Below are 10,825 nucleotides of genomic sequence, written 5' to 3'. Positions count from 1 at the left end.
ATTCATCCATGTGCATTTTTGGGATAGCTCTGGGAACTTCGCTGCAGACTTGGGGCTCAAATCTCTTGTAGTCTCCGAAAAAGCTTTCAGGAGATGCCGACAGCAAAGAGTGATGCAGAGCCGAGAGATCGCCCAGAGCCCGACACGGAGCCCAGCAAGGCAGGGAAAGGAGGTTCCCAGCCCCTCCTGCCGCATCCCAAGCTCCCAGGGACTGGCGGGCTCCGATAAATCACAGCTCATTGAGAAGCGCCGAAGCCGGCCGAGCCGCTGGAGAGTAATTAGCAGTTTGCACTCTTGCAAGAATTAAATGCAACGGGAGGAGATGAAAGACATTAAGTTGCCGGGTCCTCGGCACGGGCCCAGAGCCGGCGGGGAAACCGTCGTGCCCTCGGTGCCACCAGAGCCTTTCGCCAAAAAGCGGCAGTTTGGAGCTTGTTTGGGCATGAAAATTCAAGCCCAAGTCGGTTCCCCCAGCGTGCGGCTGCCGGGGCTCTCCCTGCCTGCTCTCCCTGCCTGCCTGCCTCCCTCCCTGCCTGCCTGCCTCCGGTGCTGGCGAGGCGTGGGCGGGCGAGCGGAGCGCGTCTTGCCATTCCGGAGAACCGCCATGAGCTCCTCGGAGGAGAGGGAAACGCTTTTGACAGGCAGCTGCCGCACACAAACGGCAGCGGGGCCGCTGCTCGCTGCCAGATGGGGACAGACAGACAGACGTGCACGCGCACAGCAGGGGGGGAAGGCAGCCAAGGCAGCCCGCCCCAAGCTTCACCACTGCGGACGTGATATCTGGCTCCAATAAAAGGGGAAGAAAAAGAAAAACCAGGCCCAAAGCTCTGAGCAACTTCCCGTCCCTGCTCACCGCCCTGGCCAGGATGTGGCTGGCGCTGCCGCTCAGGATGGTGCTGGATACAGGGGAGCCCCTGGCCCCGGTGGGGGACCCCCAGATCACGGGGGGCAAAACTGCCTCCACCAGCTCGGAGCCCACCCATCTTCCCGGAGGGAAGTTCAGCAAGTTTTTGGGGGTTGATGTTATTTGGTTTCACCCAGCCATGGTTTTTGCTCGCTCGCAGCCAGAGGGGACATGGCCTTTCCTCCAGTCTCTCACCCGCTGCCTGAGCGCCATCCTCCCCCCGTGAAATCTTCCTGCTGAGATGGGGAGCCCTCGCTCCAGGGAAATACTCGGGAGCTTTGCAATAAGTGCTCCAGCTCTGTGGCTGGAGCCTGAGCAAAATCTCGCCTTGCCCCTGTGCTGGCAGTACCCAAGCCCCTGGTGTGCGTGGGGACCCTGCGCATCTCCAGGCCCTAAAAGCTGGGCTCCAGCACCGACACTGCTCCGGCAGCTGTGCCTTGGCCAGGGAAATACACCACAACACCAGGACAGGCACACACACCAGCGGGTTAGATGCCAATTGGATCCCACGCCAACGCCTGTGCTGGCACCCCACTCACACAGATGCAGGCAAGGGACGTTTCCCTGCTCGGTGACAGTTTCCTACCCTGTCCCCAGGGATGCTCGTGCTGTGTTTGTGAAATCTTGGCTGCCACTAGCCAGGAAAGGGATGCTGTGTATCACACGGCTACATGTCACACCGCTGCTGAGGGACCTTACACGCACACTGGCACCGGTGTGTGGCACTCCCGCTGGCACCCACACCCCTGGGCACCCACAGCCAGCGCTCCCGCCCCGGTCCCTCTCTGGGGCCACCCCAGCTCCATCCCCAGCATCCCCCCGGGTCTGGGCCCCACGGCACCACCCCGAGGGCCGTGGCTGGAGACAGGCAGCTCCCCCGGGCTGCGGGGCGCAGCCCCAGCCCCGGCACCCCTGCCAGGGGCCAGCGCATCCTCCCCGGGCAGCACCCTGGGGCTGCACCCCCGGGCGGTGGCTGCTGCATCCTCCCTGGGGCCAGCACCCGGGGCCAGCGCATCCTCCCTGGGACCAGCACCCCCGGACCGGGGCCAGCACCCGGGGCCAGCGCATCCTCCCGGGACCAGCACCCCGGGGCTGAATCCAATGCATCCCGGGTGCATGCTCCCCGAGGCCAGCACCCAGCGCCGGGACCAGCACCCAGCGCCGGGGCAGCTCCCGGCCAGCCTCCCCCGGCCGCAGCCCGCGACCCCCCCGCCCCGGGCCCGACCCCCCGAGCCGGGCCGTAGCCCTATGCCCGCCCCGGGCCCGCTCCCCGCCGCGGTACCTGGCTCGGCTCCGGCACAGCTCCGCCGCCGGGCGCACCCGGGCCCCGCCGCCGCCGCCGCCCCCCGCGCCGCACCGCGCCCTCCGCGCCGTGCGGGGCCGTGCCGTGCCGTGCGGGGCGGGGGGCCGGGCCCGGCAGCCTGGGAGATGTAGTCCTCGGCCTCCCGGCCGGGGCTTGTGGGACTTGTAGGAGGCGAGCGGGGCCGCGCCGCGCCCACCCGGCGCACCGGCATCCCCGGCATCTCCCCCGGCACCCAGCCCGGCACCCAGCCCGGGACATCGGCGTCCCCGGTGCCCACCCCGGTACCCACCCTGGCACATCGGCACCCCCCGGTACCCACCGCGGGACCCACCGCGGGACCCACCCCGGCGCATCGCCGGTGCCCACCCCGGTACCCACCCCGGTACCCACCCCGGCGCACCGGCATCCCCGGTATCTACCCCGGTGCCCAACCCCGGTACCCAGCCCGGCGCACCGGCATCCCCGATGCCCAACCCCGGTACCCAGCCCGGCGCATCGGCATCCCCGATGCCCAACCCCGGTACCCAGCCCGGCGCACCGGCATCCCCGATGCCCACCTCCGTACCCACCCTGGTACCCAATCCGGTACCCACCGCAGCACCCACCCCGGCACCCCGGCACCCCGGCACGCCCCGGTACCCACCCCGGTACCCTCCCTCCCTCGTAACCCCTTTACTGGTACCCACGCGGTAGCCTCCCTCCCTGGTACCCCCCTCGCCGGTACCCACCCGGTCCCGCACCCCAGTGCCCATCCCGGTGCACCGGCATCCCCGGTACCCACCCCAGCCCTCACACCGGCGCACCGGCACCCCCCGATGTCCACCCCGATACCCATCCCGGCACCTACGGGGCACCCACCAGCCGCCCGCCCCGGCGCCCACCCCAGCACCCACTGCCCGCACCCGGGCACCCCCACCCCGCTGCAGAGGCCCCTGCGAGGAGCCGGGCTGAGTCCGGGCGAGCTCGTGACAGGGATGACCCGGGGCACTTAGGGGCGCCCGCCGCAGCCGGGACCCATTTTGGGGCAGAAAAACGTCATCCTCCCCCCATTCCGCCTTTGCAAGCCCCCCGGGGCGGGAGTGTGTGTATGTGCCTTTAAGCCGGCCGGGAGGGCCCGGGCCAGCGCAGTGCACGCTGGGAGATGCAGTCCCCTGCCGAGGAGCCTCCCGCAGCGCGTGCCGGGACGCTGGCGGCGGCTGGACTACATCTCCCGGCAGGCGCCGCGGCCGCCAGGCAGGGGAGGGGCGGGAGCGTCGCCGGGAGGGTCCGCGGGACGATGGCGGCGGAGTGGAGCGTCCTCCTCCTCACCTGCCAGCGCGGCGGCTGCGTCTCCGCCTTCCAGCGAGGCAAGCGGCGGGGCTGGCGCTCCCCCTCTCCCCGCGGCGGGGCGGGGGTGCCAGCCCTCAGCGCCGCCGGCCTCTCGCTTGGCAGAGCTGGAGGCCCGCCGGCTGAGGGGCGGCCTGGGCCCGCGCCCCCCCCCGCTGCTCCTGGCCGTGGAGGACCCCTGGGCCCGCCTGGGCAGCGGCGGGGCCACCCTCAACGCCTTGCTGGTGGCGGCCGAGCACCTCAGCGCCCGGGCGGGATGCACGGTGAGGGGCCTTCCCCCGGCTGGGGAGGGGGGAGCGGGGGGCAGCCTGTGGTGGGCCCGGGGGGGCTGCGCTCTCCCTGCTGAGTGTCCCCTGCTCCGCCCTCCCAGGTGGTGACCTCCGACGTCCTGCGGGAAGCCCGGATCCTCATCCTGCACATGGTGAGAGCTGGCCTGCAGCCCAGCTTGGGACCCCTCCCTCGCACCGGAGCCGCCTCGCACCCCCTCCCTCCCTGTGACCCCCCGGCGTTCCCTGTCCCGCCAGGGCCGCGACTTCTCCTTCGACGACTGCGGCCGGGCCTTCACCTGCCTGCCTGCGGAGGAGCCCAGTGCCCCGGCCGAAGCGCTGGTCTGCAACCTGGACAGCCTGCTGGGGACCATGACGCACCGGGTCTGTGTGGCCTCTGGGACAGTGCCCTGGGCTTGTGCCATGCAATGCTGGGTACCCTGGCATGGGGGTGGATTTGGCTCCCCCTGAAGCCTTTGGGGTGCCTTCAGCAGGCTCCCAGCAGGGCAGGAAGGGTGCTAGGTGCCCTACAAGGGCTGGGCCCCTTCCGTGCCATCCCTGGGCATGTGGCCCTTCTCTCAGCAGCTCTGCGTGGGCTCCCCGCCTGGCGTGTGGGTCTGCAGCACCGACATGCTCCTCACCGTGCCCTCGGCGCCAGGTGAGTGGGTGCCAGCCTTGCCTCCAGCACCCATTTCAGCTTGGGACAGGGGTCGGAGCTTGCAGTGGCACAGACGGTTCAGCCTGTGCCGTGCCCCCACGAGGGTGTGGATGCTCAGGTGTTGCTGACCCTTCTGTGGTTGGGAGCATCCATTGTGCCTGCAGCAAGATGGCTGAGGCTGGACACTGCTGTTACCACCTCTGCCATGGGCCCAGTTTTCAGGCAGTTGTGCCCAGTGCAGGTATGTTCGGTGCCCCAGTGGGCACTGGTCTCTGTCCTTCTCCCTAGGGATTGACTGGGATGGCTTCCAGGGCGTCAGAGTGATTGCAGTGCCCGGGAGCCAGGCGTATGCCAGGAATCATGGGGTCTACCTTGCCAATGAACAGGTCAGGAGCAGCTCCCACATCAAGGGGCATCCCTTGGAGGTGCAGGGGTCCCCAGCCCTTCGGTCCCTTGGGTGCCAAGGTCCCAGCCCTGCCACAGCTGCGTGGCTTGGGGCGCCCTGAAGAGCTTGTCAGGGTTGTCTCGCTCCCAGGGGCTGGTGTGCGACATCATCTACAAAGGCACAGAGGCCCAGATCCAGCAATGTGCGGGGCCCGACGGCACCGTCCCACTGGTATGGCACAATTTGGGCGTCGGTGGCCCTGCCAGCCCCATTCCTCATGTCACCATGGCCGTGGCCTCAGCCCCGCTGTGCCCTGGCAGGTCTGCGGGGTGGTTTTCTTCTCCTCAGATGCCGCCGAGCAGCTTCTGGCCACCCATGTTATTCCTCCTCTGGATGCCTGCACCTACATGGGGCTGGACTCGGGGGCACCACCCATCCAGGTGACAGCCCCTCTGCGGTGGACGGGACCCCTTGCCCCACAGGTGCTGCTGTTGGGCACCTCTGTAGGGCCTGTTTGCTCCCGTGCTGCCAGGGCAGGAGATGTGGCAGGAGGGGAGCACCCAGCAGCAGGGTGGGGGTCAGGGTGGCTGCACTGGCCGGACTGGCTGCACCCAACAGGTCCCTTCTCTCCCCAGCTCTCCCTCTTCTTCGACATCGTGCTGTCCATGGCAGGGGGGATGACGAAGGAGGATTTTGTGAAGGGTGGCGGTGATGCCAGTGTGAGGAGCGCCCGCTCCATGCTGTGGACAGCTCTTCGCGCCTTCCCTCTTAGCATGGGTGAGTGATGCTGCAGTGGGTGCACGTGACATGACCCAGCCCTGAGCCCTCTTCCCCTGTGTGGGGATTGATGGGGTGGTCAGGGCCTGGCACCTGGCTGTTTCTCCCCACAACTGTGGGTCCCCAGGTCTTCTCTCCCTACCCCTTTGACTGGGGATGTTTAGCCTGGGTGCCCTTGGCTTATGCGGGTGTCAGGTACACCCACATTTGTCGTCTGCGTGCTGACAGCTCTCCTGCTCCCCCACAGCCTGCATCCCTGATGCATCCTATGACTACATGACCACCTCTGCGAGCGACCACATCCGCAGCCTGACGCTCCTGCCTGGCTCTGCCAGCCACCTCCGCTTCTGCAAAACAGCCCATTCCCACGTGGACGTACGTCTTTCCATCCCCAGCCTTGCTCACACACAGTTTTTGGGGTTTGCTCTGGGCTGCGTGGCCAGAACCCGGTCCCACGTGCCTCTGTGCCCCCGGCAGCAGCCCTGTCTCCTGGAGGATGGCTCTTCAGTCACCAACTGCCTGCTGGAAGGAGCCGTGCGGCTGGCAGCTGGCAGTGTCATCCAGCACTGTCACCTCCAGGTATGTGGCAGGGGTGGGAGTAACCCTGAGTTCTCAGTGTACTGAATGGGCAGTAGGATGAGGTGGCCCTGGCTGGGATGGGGGACACACGGCTGTGAGATGTGGGGTGTCCTTCCTCTTCCTGGCTGCCTTTTGGCTGGTGCTGGGGACCCTGGTGGCTGTCACCCTCCCTAGGAAAGGGGAGGAGGCTGTCACTGCTGGGCTGTCCTTTCCTGGGGACCAGGGCAGACCCTGTCCTTGGGGGATCTGTCATGGCTGTGAGCCCTGGAGGCTATCGCCTGGCCTGAATTGCTGCAGTGCATGTCCCTGCAGCCCCGTGACAAAGCAAAGTGTGTCCCTCTGGCACCTGGCTCCTGTGGGCCCCAGCTTGTCTCCTGGGGTCGTTGTCCCCTTCCAAGGCTGGGGTCTGGCTGTGGTTTGGGGGCTGCTCTGGAGCTGGCAGTGCCACTGAGGGCCCCATTGCCTCTTCCGCAGGGTCCCCTGGAGATTGGTCCTGGCTGCCTCCTCTCGGGCCTCACCATGGGCTCCTCGCTGGCCCTGCAGGGCTGTCCCCTGCATGACGTCGTCCTGCAAGGCCACCACATCCGGCTGCGCGACCTGCCCTGCCGCGTGTTCACGCTCACTGGCCGCCTTGACGACTGGCAGGTACGGGGGCAGCGAGGCAGTGCGAGGCTCCCCGTGGAGCCGGGGCATAACCAGCCCCTCCATCCCCCTGCAGAGGCCTGCCGAAGAGGCCACCTACTTGAACATGCCCTGGGCTGAGTTTTTCCATCGGACGGGCATACGGTAGGTGCCACGTGCCAGGATGGGACAGGAGACTTGGCTTCCCTGGGGATGGCTGCAGTGGGAGGTGTCACGGCCACCCCAACCCATCCTATGTCCTGCCTCCCCTCCTGGAAGGTGTCCTCAAGCCCCGGGGTGGTGCTGACACGCTCTCCCTCCATCAGGGAAGGGGACCTTTGGGACGCTGAGACGCCGCGGAGGAGCCGCTGCCTGCTCAGTGCCCGGCTCTTCCCAGTGCTGCATGCCTGCGAGGCGCTGGGGCTGGAGGACGTGCTGTGGCTGCTGGACCCGGCGGCGGCAGCTGGCGAGCGGCTGGCGCGCTGGCGGGCAGCCTGGCGCATGTCCTGGCAGGAGCTGCTGCCCTGCCTCGACAAGGCAGCCGAGCTGGGTGCCCGCCGGGCCCTCTTCTTCCTGCAGGGCCAGCGCAAGGTGCGGCGGGTGCTGCTGGGGCGGCAGGACAGCAGCCTCCTGCCGCTCACCCGCAGTGCCGTCCACGAGGGCTACCATGAGGCCGTGCTGGGCACGCTGGATGAGGGTAAGCTGGACTCGCACAAGCTCTGTCTCATGTCTCTGGGTATTGGGGCTGTTCGGTGCTCCCCAGCCCCTCCGATAACTCCCCATTGCAAGAACCCATGGGGTGCACCCCCAGGGCATCCAACAAGCCAGGGTGGGCGCAAGCCATGCGAGTCCCTCTCCCCTGGAGCTGGCTTATTGCAGAAGTGGGGCTGGTTCGGGGTGACCCGCAGCCTGGCTATGGCTTTGCAGCCTCCTTTTGTTTTCTAGTTGCTTCCACGGCTGGCGACGCTGGCATTGCAGCCCGGGCACTCGCCTGCATTGCTGATGTCCTGGGCTGCATGGCACGAGGGGAAGGGGGCTTGCGGAGCGGGCCCGCTGCCAACAGGGAGTGGGCCTTGGCTTTCAGACGCCTGGAGAGCGGGGACATTGCCGGTGGTGTCCGGGAACTGGCTGCTGAGCGGCAGAAGTGGATGAGCAGGTGAGGCTGGGGCTGGTGAGCAGCTGCTGCCCTGTCCCAGGCATCGGCACTCGTGGAACTGTGGCAGCGGGCTCAGCATTGCTCTTTTCCCAGTCCAGCTCTGCTGGTGAGAGCGGCTCGGCATTACGAGGGGGCTGAGCAGATCCTCCTCCGGCAGGCGGTGATGTCCTCGTGCCAGTTTGTCACCATAGGGCAGGCGGAGCTGCCACCCTTGGGGCACTGGGTGCAGGTGGCATGTCCGGCTCGCCTGGACCTCTCTGGTGAGTGCAACCCCCAGCCAAACGATCCATGTCTCACCCCTGTGACGCTGTGGGAAAAGAAGTCAGGGTGCCATGGGGAGCTGATGGTGAGTCTCGGCAGGCGGCTGGAGCGACACCCCCCCCATCACATACGAGCACGGGGGGGCCGTGGTGGACGTGGCGGTGCTGGTGGATGGATGCCGGCCCATCGGCGCCCGGGTGCGGCGCATCAGCGAGCCAGAGCTGCGCCTCATCAGCCTTGGCGGGACGCTGCAGAGCGAAGTGGCGGTGGAGCTGGTGTGCCGGGAGCTGGAGCACTTGCAGGATTACTGCCAGCCGCACGCGCCAGGTGAGGTGTCACCAGCTGCACGGCCTGGCTCCGTACCCCTGATGTCCCCTTGGTGTCCTGACCCCATGGTGGCAGGGTGACTCTTTTTGGGGATGATGGGGTGAGGGAGCAGGTAGCGCAGCAGGCACCAGCTTTGCCTTCTCCTCGTGTTTCCAGGAGCCTTGCTCAAAGCTGCCTTCATCTGCACCCAGGTTGTGCAGTTCCCTTCGCAGAAGCCTTTGCGGGCCCAGCTGATGGAGAGCTTTGGGGGTGGGTTTGAGGTGCACACCTGGTCCAAGCTGCCCCACGGGTCTGGCCTCGGTAGGTCTGCAGGGAAAGGGCTGGCTTGCTGCCAGCACCGGGAACGGGCATCCCCCTCGCCGCCCTGTAGCTGGGAGCCCCGGCTCTCACAGGCATGTGTGGTGCCTCGCTGCCCTGGCCCCGCCTGTGCTCCCTGCAGGCACCAGCAGCATCCTGGCAGGAGCGGTGATGGCATCACTGTACCGGGCAACCGGGAAGGCTGCCAGCACCGAGTCCCTCATCCACGCCGTGCTGCACCTGGAGCAGAGGCTCACGACAGGTAGCAGCCGGGGGGAGCAGCCAGCCTGCGGGGTGGGGGGCCCAGCGGTGGCTGAGGACTCTCTGCCCTGCAGGCGGCGGCTGGCAGGACCAGGTGGGCGGGCTCGTGCCCGGCATCAAAATCGGGCGGTCGAAGGCCCAGCTGCCGCTGAGGGTGGAGGTGGAGAAGATCCCAGTGCCCGACGGTTTTACCCAGACCCTCAACAATCACTTGCTGCTGGTGTACACGGGGAAGACTCGCCTGGCCCGCAACCTGCTCCAGGTAACGCCTGGGTGCCGCAGGGTCCGGCCTCTGCTCTCTCCGCGGCCTTTGGTGCCTGTCCCCTTCGCTGGCACAGAGCTTTGCCGCCCTGATGGGAGCTGGCACCGAAGGCTGTGGGTGCAGCGCTACCTCCCTGGGTGCTGCTGGATCTGGCCAGGTGGTGACAGGGACGTTCTGGCCTCTTGCAGGATGTGGTGAGGAACTGGTATGCCAGGCTGCCCTCCGCTGTGCAAAACGCTGACGCGCTGGTGAGCAACGCCGAGGAGTGTGCCCAGGCCTTGAGGCAAGGTGTGAGCCCCCTTCCCTGGGCCAGGCCGGCCCTTTTAACTGCTGAAGAAACACAAACATCCCCAGGGAGTCTGTGCAGTCCTGGGGGACAAAGGCTGGGGGGTTGCAGGCTCTTGCAGCTGCAGAAGCCTCAAATCCTCCCCCCACATTTGGCATATTACTGGTAATGCTTGAAAATTGGCATATTACAGGCAGTGCCCCAAAATTCAGGCTTGAACGAAGACTTTGAGGAAGGGGGGATTAGACACGCTGAGTCTTGTTGATTTTCCACGAGCCATCCGTGATGGGGCTGGGGGCCGTGCCTAGCCTGTGCAGTGGATTCATTAGGCCTTTGGCTGCTGGGATGCTGCGGAGGGGAAGCTGGAGCATTAAAGCAAGCAAATTCTCCCCCTGTAGAGGATTAAAAATAAACAGCAACGTGACAGGGCTGGGTTTGCTTGCTCGGCAGGCAGGGCTGGGAGGAACTGGGTAGATGAGAAGACAGAATTTAGCTTGGGCTGAGCAGGAGAGGCAGGGACAGGTTTCTGCCCCTTGGGCAAGAAATAGAAGCAAATCATTTGCAATATCCTCTCTCCTGCAGGTAACCTGCCGCTCATTGGCAAGTGTCTGGACCGCTACTGGCAGCAGAAGAAATGCATGGCCCCTGGGTGCGAGCCGCTGGCCGTCAGGCACATGATGGATGCTCTCTGGCCCTACGTCTATGGGCAGTGCTTGGCTGGGGCTGGCGGTGGTGGCTTCCTTTACATCTTGACCAAAGGCCCTCGGCAGAAAGAGGCTTTGCACCAAATTCTAGCAAAAACCGAGGTGAGATCTGAGCTCCCAGGTGGTTCGCTGTCGTGGCGGCTTGCAGAAGCTCGCTTTATATAGCACAAGCACTAGGAGCATCTCGCCCACCACGAGGGGGGTGAGATTGCTTGTTGTCCCCTTAGCCCTCCCCAGGACTTTGGAAGTGAGAACAGGTCCCTTGCTGGCTCTTGCCCCAATCCAAACTTCTTTTTTTTTTTTTTTTTTTTCCCCTCCCCCCTAGGGACTGGGCAACTTCAGCATCCACAGCATTGAAGTGGACACGGGTGGGTTTGCTGTGGAGGTCGTGGGATGTGATCTGAAGGACGGTGCTCACCCCGGAGAGGACGTGGCTGTGTGAAAGCCTTCAG

The 10,825-nt window shown here is 66.2% G+C and overlaps 1 protein-coding gene across 2 annotated transcripts; it reads left to right on the top strand.

The window, feature by feature from the left end:
• The first annotated feature begins 3,763 nt into the window (after positions 1 to 3,763).
• On the top strand, positions 3,764 to 10,816 carry FCSK (fucose kinase). 2 transcript variants are annotated; one of them, XM_082319377.1, is made up of 22 exons: positions 3,764 to 3,796; positions 3,904 to 3,954; positions 4,058 to 4,183; positions 4,385 to 4,457; positions 4,746 to 4,843; positions 4,993 to 5,073; positions 5,163 to 5,282; positions 5,478 to 5,619; positions 5,867 to 5,994; positions 6,097 to 6,198; positions 6,673 to 6,843; positions 6,917 to 6,984; positions 7,146 to 7,516; positions 7,765 to 7,975; positions 8,069 to 8,235; positions 8,336 to 8,563; positions 8,720 to 8,863; positions 9,003 to 9,122; positions 9,196 to 9,383; positions 9,572 to 9,671; positions 10,252 to 10,475; positions 10,699 to 10,816. In XM_082319377.1, the coding sequence occupies exons 2-22, from the start codon at positions 3,952 to 3,954 to the stop codon at positions 10,813 to 10,815; spliced, it is 2,982 nt and encodes a 993-aa protein (XP_082175503.1). In that variant the 5' UTR covers positions 3,764 to 3,796; positions 3,904 to 3,951; the 3' UTR covers position 10,816. The 2 variants fall into 2 exon arrangements, with proteins under 2 accessions (XP_082175503.1, XP_082175504.1); XM_082319378.1 differs by lacking the exons at positions 3,764 to 3,796; positions 3,904 to 3,954; positions 4,746 to 4,843; positions 4,993 to 5,073; positions 5,163 to 5,282 and having other exon boundaries at positions 4,173 to 4,457; positions 5,867 to 6,198.
• Positions 10,817 to 10,825: the final 9 nt, after the last annotated feature.

The sequence above is a fragment of the Platalea leucorodia genome, assembly GCF_965183815.1.
Source record: "Platalea leucorodia genome assembly, chromosome: 8".
NCBI lineage: Eukaryota > Metazoa > Chordata > Aves > Pelecaniformes > Threskiornithidae > Platalea > Platalea leucorodia.
The sequence above is the reverse complement of the archived record's forward strand: the minus strand, read 5'-3'. Positions and strand labels throughout refer to the sequence as shown.